The sequence below is a fragment of the Vanessa cardui genome, chromosome 18 (assembly GCF_905220365.1).
Source record: "Vanessa cardui chromosome 18, ilVanCard2.1, whole genome shotgun sequence".
NCBI classification, from domain to species: domain Eukaryota; kingdom Metazoa; phylum Arthropoda; class Insecta; order Lepidoptera; family Nymphalidae; genus Vanessa; species Vanessa cardui.
In genome coordinates, this window is record NC_061140.1 from 9,183,993 (window position 1) to 9,204,468 (window position 20,476).

General features: G+C 31.9%; 1 protein-coding gene across 2 annotated transcripts in view; it reads left to right on the forward strand.

Moving 5' to 3' along the window:
- The window catches only part of LOC124537474 (sodium channel protein 60E), a 201,646-nt gene that overhangs the window by 148,585 nt on the left and 32,585 nt on the right, over positions 1–20,476 (forward strand). For both annotated transcript variants that reach the window (XM_047114336.1, XM_047114337.1), the window contains exons 4-8: positions 757–977; positions 6,206–6,398; positions 7,126–7,345; positions 16,657–16,791; positions 18,712–18,926. In XM_047114336.1, coding sequence (XP_046970292.1) covers positions 757–977; positions 6,206–6,398; positions 7,126–7,345; positions 16,657–16,791; positions 18,712–18,926 — 984 coding nt within the window. The remainder of the gene's footprint in view (positions 1–756; positions 978–6,205; positions 6,399–7,125; positions 7,346–16,656; positions 16,792–18,711; positions 18,927–20,476) is intronic.

Below are 20,476 nucleotides of genomic sequence, written 5' to 3' on the forward strand. Positions count from 1 at the left end.
CATATTGATTCCACCACAATCTAAATCATCAATACTAATAAATTTATAAATTCTATCACAATGTTTTCAATTGTTTAAAATTATTATTTATATTTCCACAAATGATATGAACAACACAAATCCAATTAGTAAAGATTGTAAAGACTTCTTAGAATAGCTGTTCTTTGAAACAAACATATGTAAGTTTGTTGGCTCACCGAAAATTTCACGCAACACATGAATTTGTTCTAAAATCTTGCATGAATGAAATTACTGAGGCGAAATTTAATTAGTGAACAGCTGTGGCTGCTCGCGACAGCTTCTTTATCTGTGTAACTTTATTAAAGTGATGAAAACATTAATTTATTATAATCACTATTAAAACCAGTACTCCATCAAGATAATTGGACCTGGTACGAGTGAAAAGTTATTACTCGTCTTTATGGTAAAATCTTCAATAAGAATATTAGTTACGTAGCGGACCAGATTTTTTCTGAAGCCTTATTGTTTGAACTCAACATTTTTACTCCAAGCTTCAATTTCAATTCGAATTTCGAAAAGTTTATTTAGAAACCTTTTTCTGTAACGATGGATTGATCATTATTTTTTTTTTTTGAATAGAAATGAATATTTTAAATGGGAATAGACAAAATTGTTTGTTTTTAATTTTTAATCTAAATTCCCGTTGGAATCAGTATTTGTATAAAAAATTGAACCCGAATATTTATTTTTACATTCATCGTGATTATATGATTTATGTATTCTCTCTTTCCCCAGATATATATTCCTGGCGATCTACACAGCGGAGATGATAATCAAGTGTATCGCGAAGGGCTTCATTCTAAACAAGTACACGTATCTTCGGAACCCTTGGAACTGGTTGGATTTTGTTGTGATAACGTCTGGATACGCGACGATTGGTATGGAGGTCGGTAACCTCGCCGGTCTGAGAACTTTTCGGGTGCTACGAGCGTTGAAGACCGTTTCTATTATGCCAGGTTAGTAAAACCTTTTTATTATTTGAATGTATACTTTAAACCTTTGCCTGTTAACATCGGTAATGTTAGTCATATCTTTTAATACTAATGCCCTACAAAACGTGACATTTAGCCATCATAGTTCTTATTTTTTTATATATGAATAACCGTAAAGCAAAGGTGTTAGGGAAATTAAAGATCATTCTTTTTTTTTCTATTAAATTCAGACGATTTTTATGGAAATGTATTTATTTATTAAGAAAAATAGGTATCAAAATTGATCTTGCGATAGATATAGGTATTTCTTACAAATATATACCTACACATATATTGTTAAACAATGAATACAGCCATGGATAGTTTAATGAATACGCTGTGTAAATACTGGTGTCATATAAACATTAATAAAATGTTATTTATATATGAGAATAATTACAGTTTTAGTCCTATTACCAACGTCTAGCAAAGTTTATGTCAAACATCATTTTTAATTTGTTGCTTATTTACACAGATACCAAAAAAAAAAGATTCAGTAACGTGGAACATTATTATTTAAAACACTATTAATGTCAAATATATGACAACAATATACGATGATCCTATATTTAAATTATAATATAAAACATGAAACGGTAAATCGGATGAAATTAAATTGTTATAAATAGGATTTTATAGAAAAAAGTGTGTTTTCTGCAGGAAATATTTATTTCCCGTACCAATTGATTTCCGTTCGTGACAAGCTAGTGTGGATGCAGCAATATTGCATCCTGTCTGGATTTGCACGTGACTTTTACTTATATTTATGCTTGGCACTTTTTTTTAATATGGAATATATTAAAAAAAATTGATGATTAATATACTTACTTCCTCAGTGGTAGGGTTTTGTACTTAGTACTGTTGCGTACCGATTTGAAGGATGTGTGGGCCAGTATAACAACAAGCACGAGGGACAAACTATCTTATATTTATTTATCGCATTGGCGACGTTTGAAATATTTAACATTTCTTGCAGCGCCAATGTATATATAATGTATACATATATATTATAACATAGTTTGGCAGGCAAATCACTCATCTAATGGTGATTGGTTGCCACCGCCCATATGCTTACATTGGCGTTGTAAGTACATATAATGAAAATTGTACTATAACTAGCTTAAATTCCTTCATACGCTAAAATTGAATACAGTTTTATTTGTTGCCACCAAGAAAGTCTATAAAAGCTTCTAGAAATACCTTTGATATACATGTATTGAATTATCAATTAAATGAATGAGCGAACTTAAAAATATATTTGTTTATACCGATTGAAAATTTCCTTATTTTACGTACAAACTTAATTAAAGCAGCCATTACCGGTCCATTAATCCTAGCTGTATTTTTTCGAACCGCTTTTCAACGTTGCTTAATTAATATTCTTAGTATAAATTAAATGTGGCAGAGGACTGTTACTAAATTTCGAGGAACTCAGGGTAAACGATAAAAATCGAAAAAAGTATTGAACTTTCATAAAAAAATTTAGGCTGTGAACAATAGCGCTCAATGTTGTCAATCAAAGCGCAGGCACTTTTGTTATTTTATATGAGATACAAAAACGTTCCTGTGGGTGACATAAACGGTAACTGATCACTACCATAAATCTGAGAACTACTAAATTTTTACGTCTTTTAATTTATACTTATAATATATCTTGCGCTCTAAAAAAACATCGTACGAAATATCAAATCTGTCGGATTTTCATCCGAATGTCGTGGTATTCCATTTCATGCCCATGGAACAACGTGATGAAATTAAATACAAAACTTCTTTCAAATTTGACAGTGAAACATTTTCATCAATTACGATATATTCAAATACCTCATTGAGCTCATATTTAACTTTAGTCATCACTGACTCGCATGACATGACATGACATGGTGACTCGCACCGACTACGCACATGTGCAATTAACAAGTTATCCTCGTATAACTGTAATAATATAGGGTGAAAAGCAATTCATAGTTCGATGATTAGTTCGAAAGATTACCTCTTATATACAAACACACATACCTATTCATACAGTTATTAATAATTAAAAATATTTTATCACAAAAATAATTACGTGGTTTAAAATAACCTTTATTACAGTACTAGATATAATACTGTACATTATTAAGAAAATATATAACTTCAGATGTACCTAAGATTCGCAATGACATATTAATAACCTCATTTAACAAGGAGATAGCAATGATCTGTTATTATTACTTGGGCTTATAGGATTTGTGGGATTTATCGATCGGAGCTAATGCTCCAGAGTCTATAGTCTGTTATGACGTGGAGCAATTAAGATGACATCTGCGAAAATTGATAAATTAAATAGTCAATTTGCTTAAATTTAAATAATAATTTTATACTTTTATTTTGTAAAAAATAAAGATTTATCTTAAAGAATAATAGATATATTTTATCTAAAATTATAACCACAATAATTTAGAACATAATTAGGTTATTATATGTGATACTAGGATATACGATTTTTGTTGAAATTTGTATCTACATATTTTGTATGTATGTACTTAGGCTTATTTAAAAATAAACGCGTGCATCGCAAATGTTAAGCCTCGTAATATAAAGTGCAGAATAAGCCGTGAAGTTTTTAAAAACATAAAGAGGCTAGCTTCAGGTCACAACATTGAAAAACAGAGTTGAAACATACCTCTTTTCTTTGCCTTTTATACCTCAAATACCTTTTCAGCCAGTCTATTTTAAAGCTAGCTCTAAAATGGCTGAAAAACAGCACCGCAACTATTTCCAGTAGACGGCATAAGACTTAGTTTTCGACTTTTGACGTGAGTGGATCCTTTTCTTATATTATTTCCTTTGTTGAATATCTTCCTATTTTCCGTCTATGCAAAGTTTTCATCGTATGTTGCAACAAAGAAAAGTATGTGTAGCAATTTTTGTAATAGAAGATTTTATAGAACCGAAACTTATATGAAATTTATATTGAGTTTATATTAGAATATTTTTAATATAATAATAATAAAAGCATGGATGTTTCGAGACGTTATATGAAGCTGAAGATTTTGGGTTTTAAATTTGTGCTTAAAATTATTTCCTGCTGTAAAAGTGTAAAGAAAGTTGTGTGTACTGTATGAAACGCCATCGTTTCCAGCAACCCGCATTTGTACAGATTGATGGATTACATCACTATATGAATTGAAGCTAAGTCCGATAGAATTGATTACCCTTACAAAGACATTTAGCTAACTCTTAACACCTATATATTATGGTTATAGGTTGGCGGACGAGCATATGGGCCACCTGATGGTAAGTGGTCACCATCACCCATAGACAATGACGCTGTAAGAAATATTAACTATTCTTTACATCGTCAATGTGCCCCCTTGGGAACCGTGGGAACTAAGATGTTATGTTCCTAGTGTCTGTAGTTACACTGGCTCACTCACCCTTCAAACTGGAACACAACAATACTGAGTACTGTTATTTGGCGGTAGAATAACTGATGAATGGGTGCTACCCAGACGGGCTTGCACAAGGCCCTGCCACCAAGTAAACTAGTATTCAATTCCAAATATTATACATGAAACAAATAAACTAATCCATAGTTTAATTCTACAAACGAATATAAAAAATAAATGAATTACAGTTAGAACATTCGAGAATGCAAAATAAATCACTGTGGTCTGGTTTAAATTGTTTAATCTTACCAATCTCGTCACTGTCAGTGAGGTGTTAAATGAAATTAGTAAACAGCACGCCACAGTATTATTTATTTCATTTAAACCTAGGTTCATTCATTTGTCCATTTCGCTATTGACGCTGTGAACAGTCGAGCTTTCAACGACATTTCCTCATTTGAAAGTCAATGACAGATTTGTCACCGACCACACCATTTGAAATAGCCCGAATCTGAATTTGATTAAAATATATGTATATAATATAAAACTAAAGGATATTTTAATTATATTTAAAATAATTAATACAGTTTTTTATTGTTTGCATTGTATGACACGTGATTTGTTTTTAATAATATTAATTCACATAAGAATTATTAACATTAGGTCCTTAAACATATACAAATATGAATTAAAATAATTATTGGATATATCTTAACCGCGTTAAATAGTGGCAAGTATACTAGTAGCATTTCCCCGTTGAATTGCAATTCTGATGCACTGGGCAAAAAACGAACCAGCCCTCCTATCACCAGTGGAGACAAAAAGGGGAAGTGTTACTTTTAATGAAGCTTTTTGCGCTACTGACCCAAGGTGCTTCGACAGCAATTGAGATAAGAAATTGAGATAAGACACGACGAAAATTTAGATCGTTAATAGTATTTTTTTTATTATAAGATAATAATTTATGTCATTAAATATTAATTCTATTATGTAGTTATGTTTGTAATGTGAGCAACTTATTTGAATAGCTATAGCTAACCTCAAAATGTCATTTAAACGAACTAATTAACTGGTATCAGTAAATAATGGGTTTTTTCTTTATAATTATCACAAATAATTAGACTGTTGATCTAATATATATATATATCATTGAAATCAAAAACTTTTTTTATTGTTTCTCAATCTTTTTCAAGCTGGAGTAACAATTATAAAAACAGTTATCAAAAATGTAACCAATAAATGCCATTTTAAAAACCATACTACAACACCACATTGCAGTACGTACATATAAAATAAATAAAGAAGAGGTGGTCAAATAAGCTACGTATACTAATACATACGTACGTCTAATATTAAGTTGCCAATGCGATAATTAAAAATACACTAATAACAACACTAATACATTGCACTGGCTCTCTCACCCTTCAAACCGGAATACTCTAGTTCTAAGTACATATTATATAAGTCCAATAATATTAGTATAATAGTATAGTTAGAACTATGTTATTTGACGTTACAATATCAGACGAATGGGTGACAACCAACCCAAATCTCTACCAGCAACTAATACAAATAACATACACATTTTTCCCATAAAGAAGCTATATAGATTAATAGTGATATCTTCCTGATATCTTTGGGGCTGGAAAATTTCAATACAGGAGTTGAAAAGGACTTACAATAAATAGAATGATCAAATTAAAAAAAAAAAAAAAAAAACATGAAAAGACATCTCCTAAATAAATACATATGCAACACTTACTTCTTTATAGAACTGTGTTGAAAACCATACAAGCTATAAATAAAAGTCGTAAGGTACAAATGAGCACTTATAAATGTTCGCAGGTCTGAAGACCATCATCAACGCACTGCTCCACTCGTTCAAGCAACTCGCGGAAGTAATGACGCTGACGATCTTCTGTCTAATGGTGTTTGCGTTGTTCGCATTGCAAGTGTACATGGGGGAATTGAGAAACAAGTGCGTTCAGAACTTGGTCGTGCCGTCTGGAGAGAATTTCACCGATGAACTTTGGTCGGAGTAAGTTACCGCTCTTTAAGTACATTTTTCTTTTTAAATTTGCTGAACGTGAAAGTGTATTCCCTGTATAGGACCGAGTTTTAAGGCTGTGTAAGATTTATATGGATTGCACGTATAGTCTAGTTTCAAAGAAAAGTTGAAAGAGAAAAATTGCTTTTCTTAAATATTTTATATCTCAAGAAACTAAGTTCAGCAATAAAATTAGTGTTCAGGAACAATAAATTAAATGATTTAGTTAAAGCCAGCCCATATACTTTTAAGATGTAATTGACACTTTTTTGTATTTTTAATTATAGTTCTTGTTCAGGTATTTAGAAAACCTTATATGTTCAAAACTCCGTAAGTTTGGTGTAGTAACCAGCTTTTGTTTGAAAGAATATTAAATTTTTACTCAAATGCCAATTTCAATATAGGGACCATTTATTAATTATGTAAGACTATTCGTAAATTTTTGAATTTCATAGATACTAAAGTTACGCATCCGAGTGAACCTCGGAATTGCGCGGCTTTCCGCGCTTTTTCAAATAAATTTAACTTTGCAATTTTTTTTATCTTATTAAGAACTGTGAAAACTCCTTCCCACCCCCTTGTAAGAAACCATAAGATATGGTCGACCTCACTAAATCGTCTTGAGTAATTAATGAATGACTCCATATTTCTATAGTAACTAATTGTGTGATTTTGGTCACTCTCATGCCATTAATATATTTATTATCTCAATGTTTAGATGGATCAGCGACCCATCCCACTGGATGGTGAACGATGAAGAAATCCCTATTATCTGCGGGAACCTGACTGGCGCCCGACACTGCCCTTCACAATACACTTGTTTGTGCGTCGGACCAAACCCTAACCACGGTTACACAAACTTCGACAATTTCCTCTGGTCTATGCTGACCACTTTTCAACTCATCACGCTGGATTATTGGGAGAATGTTTACAATATGGTAAGTCATATTTGCTTAAAAGTATTCTTTGAATGTAAAGTTTAACTCCAACATTGCAAGACAATTATTACAAGATTTTCTTACAATTATTGATAAAGCATAAAAATAATTTGCACTTGATCAATATTCGTATATACATACACTCTAGCCCGAGCATTTGCGCAAATCTTTTTTGGAAGATTATGCACTCGAGGTGTTTAAAAATGGTTTAAAAAGTATTCTTATAAACTTAAATCGGTTCAAACATACAGCATATGGATGTATATTATATTGAGAAAAACAACTAAATAATTTATATATACCCGTTTCCATAAATGAAAGTCTAGATATTTTAACAAAATAAAATTAATTACCGACGTGATTACCAATATCGACCAGAATAAGATATAAAGATATAGATATATTTTGTTGTCTATGTTTAGTTTAACTATAAAAATCTCGAGATCACGTCAATCGTAGCTTTACGGTATAACAACTACTCAACAACGGAAATCTCGAATGAATTTGATCAAAGGTGAAAATAAGACTAATACAAATCCTTAAAATCCTGCGTGATAAAGTACAATACAAATAGAAATAAAAAAACACTATTCCTGCGATTATTTAGCAATTTGCGGCAAGCCGAGGCAATTATCAAGCGTCGTTGTTGATTCAATCCGTTTTGTATATGATAAAACTATACACACAGACACTCGCCTTACCATAACAAAGGCTTGTAACCGTGGAAGATAGCCCTGAACCCTTGGATTAAATTTAATTAAGGCAAAACACGCTACACTTGGAGCGAAATTTTCGTACAACATTGTGGATTAGGTTAAAACAAAGATAATTATGAAAAATTTCAATTTCCATCAAATGGGGTACAGGTAATCAATGTTTCAGTTTTATATTGTGAAACGTTACAGGAAACTGATCATGAAATAATTCAAAAGTATAGTTTCATATTTTATTTTCTAGCTTTTGTTATTTGCTTAATAACTTCAACTATCGTGCGAATTATACTTGTGGTCTTTGTGTACCATATTTCTACCACCAAGTAGAAATCTTAAAATATTTTGTTTTGATTTGAAAGATGATTGTCAGTGTAACTACCCGCACAAAGAACATAACATCCTAGTTCCTGTGGCGTATTGGATAAAAATCTTTTTTTACAGCGCCAATCTCTATAAAATTGTCTTTTTACAACACCAATGTCCTAGTAGTTGCCAGTTATCATTGAATGACTTATTCAGCCATCCGCTTACATTTAAACTAAATTAAAAAACAGTCTAAAGGTTAGTTAAAGAAGAAGACTAAGCTTATTAGTAAACTTATATATGTAGATTAATTTTATTGACTGTCAAAAACTACCACTTCGCTCGGAAAGAGCCTGAGAACGGATCTTCTTTTTTTTTATTTAAATGCCCAACGTCATATTTTATACCCGTAAAACTATTTCAATAATGTTACTTAATTTACAAATCTAACCCACAGATTATCATATATATTAATACGTTTATTAATAAAAGGTTTAATAATAGATAAAATCCCTAACGTTTTTACCCATCAAACGCATATTATATTTATATAACAAACCCTTACAGTCTAAAGGGTCAAAAGCGGTTAACCGCTTCACACAGATAAACGAAAAAAGCTCGTCATTCTATGTTTTTTTACCACCTTTTCCTAATATTAGAAAATAGTACTAATTCAAATGGCATTTGTGTGTAATTTCTAGCTTAGATTATTTTCTTAATTTTCTCATCATCGTAATCATTCAATTTATTTAAGTCCAAAATTTAGATTCATCTCTCGACTCTTTCTCTCTCTCTATCATGATTAGATCTCTAGAATTAAATTATTTTTTAGAAGGTCGTGCTTTTTCGAGTGTAAATTCGTTAGAAATTACTTAATAGTATTGATTGATTGATTTTTTTACTGAATCTTAGTAAAAACTCTTTTGTTAATTTGCGATTAGTATTGTCAGCCATGTTTTGTCAGTTATTTCCACCAAACTAAGCATTGTTACCAAGTTGAAATTCGAACTCTATGTAAACGCTAAAACTATAACTCCTATGTATTTCAAATAAAAAAATAATCTCGAAAATGATCACGATCTTGTAACATATATTTTGTACTGTCATTGTCTGAAGACCAATCTAACAGTCCAAAATCAAAATATACTCTATACGAGTATGCTTTTATAAGCGTTAATAGTAATTTAACAAGATAATAGTCGATGTGAATTTACCCCTAGTTCGTAATGTAGATGTTGTCGGAACTTCAAGCAATCCATAGAGAGATTTGATAAGAGCGGGGCCCAGACTTGGTGACATGGGTCTCCTACTACTACATGAGATTTGAACCCGTCAATCTCGATAAGATTATGTATCAATCAATTTAACTGATATAGTTTGAGTTATGATTATGTAATGATCTGATTTCGTGTAAAGTAATTGATAGTTTAATATTTAAAACCTTTTTTTGTATATGGCAATAATACAATTATTAGGTACTCTTTATAAGGATTATATATACACGTTAATTAATTATTTTTGGTTTCATGTTCATTTTGTAAATTCTGCATGACAATCAACAACAGTAATATAATTTAATGAAAATACCTATTCGTAGTTATACCTATTTGTTAATAGAATATTATATACCAAAACAGATTTTTATTTAGCTTTAACTTAAATTATCAAACGTATAAAAAAGTTGCACAATTGGAAAAATATATAAATATAATCATCGTATGTGTCATACATGTGCTCCGTACATTTAACTAATTTACCCAACGGAGACAAACTGTAAAGGAATTATCATATTATAAAAATAAAATTTTTAGATGTGTTACGTTCATCCAATATCAAAAAGTTGATGGGCTTTCCAAGACTCAGTTCTTTTAATAAAATTAACTAAGTACAAAACTATTACTAGAAAATTATTTTGCAGAAAAATCAAATAACTTTTGGACGATCTCACCGTTGACTTGAACCCTCGACCTCGGTCCTGCTAGCTTAATAAGCTAACCACCTAACCAATGTGGCAATCACCCCATTACGCCCAGCCCAGCTGCTGATAATTGGTCTTCGCAAACTATACCGAAAACTTATGCAAAGTCAACTCCGCCCGACTTCCATAAATTTACTCAGCCATATAAGTAAAGTTCGAAATAAATTAAAATTCGACTTCCATTTTGTTTACTTTATAGATGTAAAAAGTAAATGTAACAGCCTGTAAATTACTCACTGATGGGTTAGACCTCCTCCTCCATTAAGGAAAGGGTTTGGAACATATTCCACCACGCTGTTCCAATGCGGGTTGGTGGAATGCACATGTAGGCGAATTTCGATGAAATTAGACACATGCAGGTTTGTTCACGGTGTTTTCTTTTACCGCCGAGCACGAGATGAATTATAAACACTAATTAAGTATATATAAATAGTGGTGCATACCTGTGCTTGAACCCGAAATCATCGGTTAATATGCACGCGTTTTAACCACTATGCAATCTCAGCTCACTTTATAGATGAGATAAAGAATATTCCAGAGACACTCGAGCCGTCGTCATTACTGTGAAAATATTTTTTGTCGATCATTTTCATGGTAAAGTGTTCTCATCTTTGCCGCATCTGACCACAATTATTATATTGTTTGTTTTTTAATTGAAGTACATTTAATATTATCGTAATTTTTATTGCATTTTAATAAATACCAATAAAATTAATTAATTTGTCATTTACCTGATGTAATCGTAAGGATACTCGAAAACGCGAAGACTTTCTTCGGGATGTTTTTATTAGTGTTTATACTCACAGTTGCTTCATAATATGTTTACTATAATATTTTGTATGATCATAATAGTGTGAGTAAATATTTCTGAAAGAAACGGTGACAATTATCGTATATGTATACTACGAAGAGGAAAGATAAATTAAGACTGAGTTTCAAAAATAAAAATTTAAACCTCATATCAAACTAAGATGTTATGTCCCTTGTGCCTGTAGTTACACTGGCTCACTCACCTTTCAAACCGGAACACAACAATACTGTAGAATAAGTGATGAGTGGGTGGTACCTACCCAGACGGGCTTGCACAAAGCCTTACCACCATGTAAAACCACCACTAAGTACTGAGTTTCTATCTTGATATTTAATGTAACACTGTGACATGACATCATTCAAAAGTGAAGTGAAGTGCAAAATAGTCTACTTGAATAAATAAATAATAAGCTGCATTTCGAAAAAAAAATCTCTTAAGACTCGCTCCTAGACAATTACCTACGTTTAAAGTCTCAATTTATTATCAAAGGAATGTTGATTGAATCGATGCAGAAAAATCAGTTAAATGTACCATTACTAGACAATGGTCTCGTTCTGTTAAAGTTTGAATAAGCTGAGTTCATAGGGTACAAAGATTCAAATATATATGTAAGTATATATCGGTGTCTTTATTCCCCAATAACTTTTCAATGCCCCAACAGATTTTCATGGATGGGGTATCGTTAGAATGCGTACATAATCCCAAGTGAATATAAATTCATTCTTTCGTTCGTACGTTCATTCATTGAGGTCAGTGTCGTTTTTATTTATTTAGATCAAAGTTATTGTCATGATATGTTCTTTTTTAATTAATTTATTAAATTAATCAATATTTATATTTTCAATGTAACTTAATTGTATAAGGCACTTTAATCGGTGATAAAGAGTATATTTTTCGTCCAAAATGTGTAAATGTGAAAAGTTTTGATAAGTGTCTTACTTGTTTAAAGAACTAACAGGAAATTTTAGAAGAAATTCTAGAGCAAAGAGAAGTTTTCAGTTCTAAGTAACACATAACAAGCAGCGGGTACCTGTGTTTAACCAGCAGGTGTTTATCGGCTGATAATTTTTATCCGAAAAATTACTTTATCATTTTCCATATTTCAGAAAATTGACAAAACGTCAATTTAAATTTTCTGATAACTAGCGATTGAGAGTCAATCCCTAATCTTGTAAAATGTCAATTAAAAAGTTTAATGCCTTTTCAAAAATAAAGTATAAATAAATATTTTACAACTTCTCATACATTTCTCTGACCCACTGTACATAAGTAGTTAAAGCACTTGTGTTATGTAAAATCAGAACGATGGGACCATAAACACCCAGACCCAAGACAAGACTAAAACTAATGAACTTTTTCTACATCGACTCGGCCGTGAATCGAACCCAAACCTTCGGAGTTGTGTATCCATGAAAACCAAATACACACTACTCGACTACAGAGGTCGTCAAAGTATATTGTGTTTTATTCTTAATATTACGATTTAAGAAATTGTTGTTTCAAAATTACTCCCCATGTTCGATAAAGGCTTGATGTAGGTTAATTGGCGTCGTGTTTAATATGAGGGTTTGGATTTGTTGAACGTAATCATTCAGAATTCCGGTTTCATGTTGTATAAGGCGATTAATTCACGTTCGTAATGTTTGATTAAGCCGATACAAGTTATGAGTTACAGAGTTGGCACGGAATCAACACTTATGATAGGGCTTTGTGCAGCCACGTACCAATTGATGTCCTGACCAACTTCAGCTACGCCATTGTCAAGCGAGAATAGCTGACTGTGTAGCTGGACATATTATAATTCTAACTGCAATTGTGTATTTGTTCTAAATTTTTTCATTCTTATAATTCGTTAAGTACTTACCGAAATACATATGATAGTCGAGATGGCCCAGTGGTTAGAACGCGTGCACCTTAACCGATGATTGCGGGTTCAAATCCAGGCAAGCACCGCTGATTCATGTGCTTAATTTGTCTTTATAATTCATCTCGTACTCAGCGGTGAAGGAAAACATCGTGAGGAAACCTGCATGTGACAAATTTCATAGAAATTCTGTTAATGTGTATTCCACCAACCCGCATTGGAAGAGCGTGGTGGAATATGTTCCAAACCTTCTCCTCAAAGGGAGAGGAGGCCTTTAGCCCAGCAGTGGGAATTTACAGGCCGTTGTTGTAGTTGTTGTTACCGAAATAGAATAGAATAGAAAACCTTATATTTCTCGCATAGATAAAAGTCAATTTTGATTTAAATTTAAATTATAATATTATATAATAATGTGCATAAGTAATCTCGTTATGTGTGTAATGGTAATTGGATTGATAAATTACAAATATAAAACAAGATTTAAAAGTATAAGTTTGAAAGGTTCCATTAATTTATCATGCAGGCATGCAAGAACCCCTATTATGTGAGGGTGAAGGCCTCCTCCAGACTTTTCTATTTGTCTCTCTTTTTCAATTGTCCTCCTCGTTTTATGAGCAATTTTATTATATCTTTATTCCAACGGATTATTGGTCGTCCTCCTTTTCAAAAACCGATAGGGCGCCGCGGTAAGGTCAAGCTAGAAGTGCAAAAGTCAACTCGCTATAAGGCCTGCCCAGCGTCATTTTAGCTTTTGTTAGAAATGAAGTGCATCTGTAACTTTACTCTTTTCGTGTATGATATTGTGTAACATTTATTGTATTTTTAATTTATAATTACCTACTTCTAGACTCTGAGCTCCAATACAGCTTCTCACAGAACACATTAAATATTTCGAATTTGATGTCTTTTGGGGAAGAGCAGTCAAAATATTATTTTTTGGATTACGCACTCACTTGCATCATACGCTCTCCCAAAGGATTTTTGATGTTAATTACTCATAATTAAAATATAACAAAGTTGCTACTTATATTTTTTTTAATTTTTAATCCTAATTCGATTAGGCTGTAACTCGATACCAAAAACGCAATAAAAATACTTAAAATTACTTGGAATTTAGCTTCTTTAATATTGTCGGAAAAATTAAAACTACTTATAATAGAAGTTATAACCATTCCCAACATATGCAGTAAATAAAGTTTTCATATGCTTTATCTACACTAACAATTCGTTTGGCAAATCCTTTTCATTTGCATTATACAACTTCAACTTTGTATAATTTTCATTTGCATATACAACTGCTAGCTGTATATCTGCATAATCCGTACACGAGTCTGCACACATTTACCTGTCTTAAAATGCTTAAACGATATTTACCATATGTTTAAGCGATATAAAAAACGGGGATGTGTTTGTATTGTGTGTTTGTTTGGGTAAGATTTTTTCATAATTATTTTAGTCTAGTGGCTTGATTTAAGGATACAGATCCCGATGTCGTTGATTCATACCCTAGGTTAAGAAAGGGATTTTAAAAAAAAAAATCACTTACCCGGAGTTTCGGAATTGGTAATGTGTAACCTTTCATACCCAAAAGCACTTATAGTCGTTGACCTTGCGTCTAGACCTACTGATCATGACGGTCTTAGCATTAAAAGTCACATCTTTATTCTTTTGTTATCTACATATATTACACAAATACGTAATTATTACAATGTGTTTAAATACTACTTCATACTATTGATGTTTTCCTGTACCATTGCCCTCGCGATGAATTATAAACACAAATTTGAAATTAAGATAATGCATCGGTTGAGATTCACGTCTTCTAATCACCGAACCATCACGGCCCTTAAATTCTAATACATATTCTTACAATTGTTTCGTCTAAATCAGTTGTTACTTTTTGATGAAGTTATTTAATAAATATGAGACAGCATCACATACATTACTCTGATCCATTGGGATAAGTAGCGAAAGCATTTGTGTTATGGAGACAACATAGAAAACAAATGATACATTTGTTAGGTTTTAATTCTGTAATCTGTGAATTCTTAATTCTATTATGTACCTTCGTATACGAGTATATATAGTTTTACCTTTAGTAAATTTGTGCAATTTAAATATATTAAGATATAAGGCAATGCCGCTTTGTTGGCGGGCGTTAACAACTGCAGTTTTAGACTATCGCGGTTATCATTCACATCTTGTTAACGATGTAATATGGTGCTTTAATAAATAAATTATTACTTTTATTATATTATGTAAAAATATTAAATTGTAGCTAAGGGAAAATTATTTTTTAGTATCCATTTAACATATTATGTAAGAGCACGCACAGCGCTATCTTAGTAAGTAGCAGGAAAAAATCCCACTGAATTGAAATATTCTTATATATATGTAAATTTGTGTACCCATAATAATTGTCAATTATATTCTACATATATGAAGATAATATCTAATGTAAAGTGCCGACCGAGACCCAAACTATGTGACAAGATTACGTTATTTTGCGTTTGTTACATCGATTATTTTGAATAATCGAAACTACTAAAGCAATCATTTATAGTTGTCCATTCAACTTCGTACACATAAATTCCTGGAAAATTACCCCTCCCACTTGCCCTTAAAGTAGAAAATTTTCAATAATCCTTTTTTATTGACCCTATTTTTTCGAAAGGTTAAGTGAGGAGATCGTATGATAAATCAATACATATACATATACTAGATTAATTAAGGCTTTACCAGCGCAAAATTTATAATACACAAACGTCCACGTTACCCTCTAAAAGGGATGTTTCTTAAAATTCATTCTTATCGATTTTCTAAACGCTATATCTATCTAAACGCTATTTTATTGGTAGAGCTTTGTGCAAACCCGTCTGGGTAGGTACCACCCACTCACCAGTTATTCTACCGCCAAATAACAGTACTCAGTATTGTTCTGATCCGATTCGAAGGATGAGTGAGCTAGTATAACTACAGACACAAGGGACATAAGATCCCAAAGTTGGTGGCGCAGTGACGATGTAAGGAATAGTTAATATTTCTTACAGCGTCATTGTCTATGGGTGATGATGACCACGTACCATCAGGTGACCCTTATGTTCACCGCCAACCTATTCCATGAAATAAAACAGTACAAGAATAAAACGAAACGAGAACAATTATTTAAATATTATTTAAATAATCAAGATAGAAACTCAGCAGTTAGTGGTGGTTTTACTTGGTGGTAGGGCTTTGTGCAAGCTTGTCTAGGTAGGTACCATCCACTCACCACTTATTCTACCGCAAAATAACAGCACTCAGTATTGTTGTGTTCCGGTTTGAAGGGTGAGTGAGCCAGTGTAACTACAGGCACAAGAGACATAGCATCTTAGATCCGAAGGTGGGTGACGATGTAAGAAATAGTTAATATATTTTACAGTGTCATTGTCTATGGGTGATGGTGACCACTTACCATCAGGTGGCCCATATGCTCGTCCGCCAACCTATACCATAAAAAAAATAAAAAATAAATAAATAAGGAATGTACCTGACAAATTTCAATTTTATAGGTGTTATAGTTATCTGCTCTGAATGGCGCTGCATCTTCTAATATAAATTTTAGTAGTTCTCGTAGTCTATTAATGTGTACATTTGTTCCAGGTGCTGTCATCTTGCGGGCCGATGTCTGTGTCGTTTTTCACGGTTGTGGTATTTTTTGGATCCTTCTACCTCATTAACCTGATGTTGGCCGTCGTTGCGCTTAGCTATGAAGAGGAATCGCAAATCACTCAAGAGGTAATTAATCATTGTATTAATTTTGTCGGTTTAACTAATAAATCTGCTTCAATTAAAAATGTAATTATGAAGCAGTACTTTGCTGTTTAAAATATAACATTTATTAAGTAAGTTTATTATATTATAAAATTCTGATTGGAAAAATCATTCAAATTCCTTTAGTTGCCTAATTTAAAAAGACTTTCAAAGCACGCTTATTTGCGAAAGAATATTACACATTTAATGAGTTCTTGATTGATAGCACACTTTAGAAATGAAACGGTCGACAAAAACTGACTTTCGGCCGTTGAGTGTCTTTCACCGGTTCTTTTTAGGTCTGGGTATTTCCTTTGCAAAGCCGGTGCTAATGTTTAATTTGACAATCAATGGCTGATACTAAAAATGAGACTTACTAATATTTAAAAGTGACAACTGTGGATCTTATATTGATACTTATATATTAGACTTAAATAACGTTATATAATTTTAATATAACCAGTGATTTATATTGCACGTCTCGAAACCTTTTTTTTTTCAAGTAAAAGGTTGTCTTTTGTTCCCCGACGTGTTATTGGTTTATCCGTAAGGGTTACTGAGATCAGAACGCAATAATTTTGTGAAAAAACCCCTGTCTTGTCTGGATTCCGGTAATAAGCCAGCTTTGACAAATCCCTGAAAAAATTGGAATAGGGTCATGATTTCATTTCTTCGTCCAAGATTTTTTATTGTGAAATATATCATTTTGCATTACGGCTTTACATTCAATACTAATTACAGAAATGAACTTAATACAACGTTCTGTTTTGATTACAATAATTGTTTTAAATATAATATATGCTATTCTTTGCTAAATACTAATGAATAAAATTAGCGTGTCTTTAAATTTCGAAGTTACCAAATCCAAAACACCATTCGTATTGTTTTTGTTTCTTATTTCAATCTGTTTGTCTGTAGTAATATCTTCAAAACGGTTTAACCAAGGAACAATTAAATGATTTGTTGGTCTAATTCTTTAAAACTAACTTATCAAAAGTTATAAGAATTTAATGTTCATATTTATTTATCGCTACTTGAGATACATAATAACAATCACAAAAATTTATTACCAGTTTTATTTTCAATATACAACATTCAATCAGCTGATTATCGTATTTCAAAACATACTTACAAATTAATTTAATATTTCTAATAAATTATTAAATTTATTAAGAATTCTGTAGGCAGTTAAGAATGCTTGTAAAACAAGGTTAGTCCAATTAAGTTGTTTGTAGTCCTTAGCGATGTGAAGGACGCAGGTTCGATACTTTGACATATTATAATCTTTACGCTTAACTGGAGAGGAAATTAGAGTGTATATTAGTAATCCCTTCAAAATTCCATTTCAAGTATCCTATTTTAAAAATAATTATACTTACAGAGAGATATTTTCTGTATTTTATTTTTAATAGCTGTTGCTCTTCGTAGCAAATTTCGTCAAATTCGGTTCATTGGTTTGGCAGTTAAAGACAGACATATAGAGTTACTTTCACGCTTATAATATTGGTATATATAGAATAATTGAGAAAAATAATTTTCATATCAAATAATTATTTGCAAGATGTTATCAAAATTATCACAATCCAAATTTGAGATCATATATTCAATTAGACGACCTCCATGGTCGAGTGGTGTGTACACCGGTTTTCATGGGTACGCCACTCTGAGGTCCCGGGTTCGATTCCCGGCCGAGTCGATGTAGATTACCATTAGTTTTCTATGTTGTCTTGGGTCTGGGTGTTTGTGGTACCGTCGTTACTTCTGATTTCCATAACACAAGTACTTCAGCTACTTACATTGGGATCAGAGTAATGTATGTGATGTTGTCTCATATATACCTATATATAATGTTCTTTAGATAAGACAAATAAGTGGAATTCTTGTTAAGATCATTTATATCTTCAGGAAAGGAAGAAAGACCTGAACGAGCATCGAGACGATTCGACATTCAGCTTCGATCCGACATCGTTAGCCGTGCGGACTCTCGCCAGGGACTCGAAGAAACGCATCGACGCTAGGAAAGGCCTGCTCTTGGCCTCATATTCCAGAAAGCGTACAAGAAGACGCAAGAGAGGCAAGAGCACCATACATCATACGAACACAGTTGCTATTACAGAGAGGTAAACATATTATGTTGTCTTAAATTTTCGCGATTACACATTGAAATAAAACTAGCTATAACGGATTTGAATCGCGTATATTAATTATATTTAACATCCCGACGTTTCGAGCACTTTACAGCGTTCGTCCACCCGTGACCACGAATTCAAATCAGTTATAGCTAGTTTTATTTCAGGTAAACATATTATTAAAATACATTTTCAAATTTGACGTAAATTCAAATCGTTTATAAAAAAAAAAACATTGGTAAAAAAGGCATATTATTCGATACTAGATTTTATAGATGATAAAAATGCGTGGAGTAATACCTGTTGACTTCCAAGCAGGATTTATTAATTTCAATAATTTTATTTAACTAACTTGACTGTATATTTTTTTTAATTTTGAAAAAGAGTAACTACGGAGTTTCTTGCCGGTTCTTCTCGGTAGAATCTACTTTCCTAACAGGTGGTAGCTTCACTCAATTGTAAAATGACAATTCAAAAGTGCTTGTAAAGGCCTACTTAAATAAAGTTTATTTTGATTTTGTCGTAATTGTTCGATTCTATCTAACAGTTTAAGTTTGTAAATTAATAGTTTGGTATGCGGTTTATGTCAATCTTTCTTGTAATATAACAATTAGTAATATTAATGGTTGACATTTTCTTTAGTCATAATGAGTGTCTACGTCACGAAACGGAATAACTATGTAAAATTTCTGGTAATGTTTCTGGTGATTCATGTGGAGTCAGTCAGTGATTTTTTTCGGCTTATACAAGCATATATACATATATATCTTGTAATTTCCATAGTGTAATCATCAAACTAAAAATTTAACTGATTGAATTTTCCTGTACGTACTCATATCTATCTTTTTTTTTATATATTTTTTCAACTACATAACGTCACAAAATAAATTCAATGAAATTGAATAGGTGTAATTAATTAAACTTCAAGTAAAATACAATAATCAAATTGAGCCGCAATTGAATATTTAAATTGCACGTCGGTAGCAACAGCGTTAAACATAAGTGACGGCTCGTATACTCAAATAAAAACATTCATTAAACGATGAAAAACGTCGTGAAACTTGTGTGGGATGAAAATCTTCCACATCATCCACTAATCACCATAAGACCCCTAAGGTAAACCAAACAAACCCAAAGAGGACAGCGGAACACTTATCTTTAGGCTTTTCTTTACCTAACTGTGTTTGTTCTTTGATCGTCCTTCACAAAATTTAACTTTAAACTTACCTAAAAGTTTCTGAATTGTAAGTAATAGTCGTTTCATGGTTGATATTGTTGTAGACACGTAAATTGCGAAGGAAGTTCGCTTCGAATAAAAACAAACCCATGGTTTTTGGTGCATTGCGGGTTAGCCTGAACAATTTATATGAAAATATTTACGCGAACCGTGATGAATGCCATTTTTCGCGCCTTCATTGCATCAGTTTTATTTACCTTTATAAATATATGAACGACGATAAAACTACATCTACATGAAATAATACAAATATTTCTACATTTATTTGTAATGTATGTTATTTTTGCGAGCATTCTTACAACCT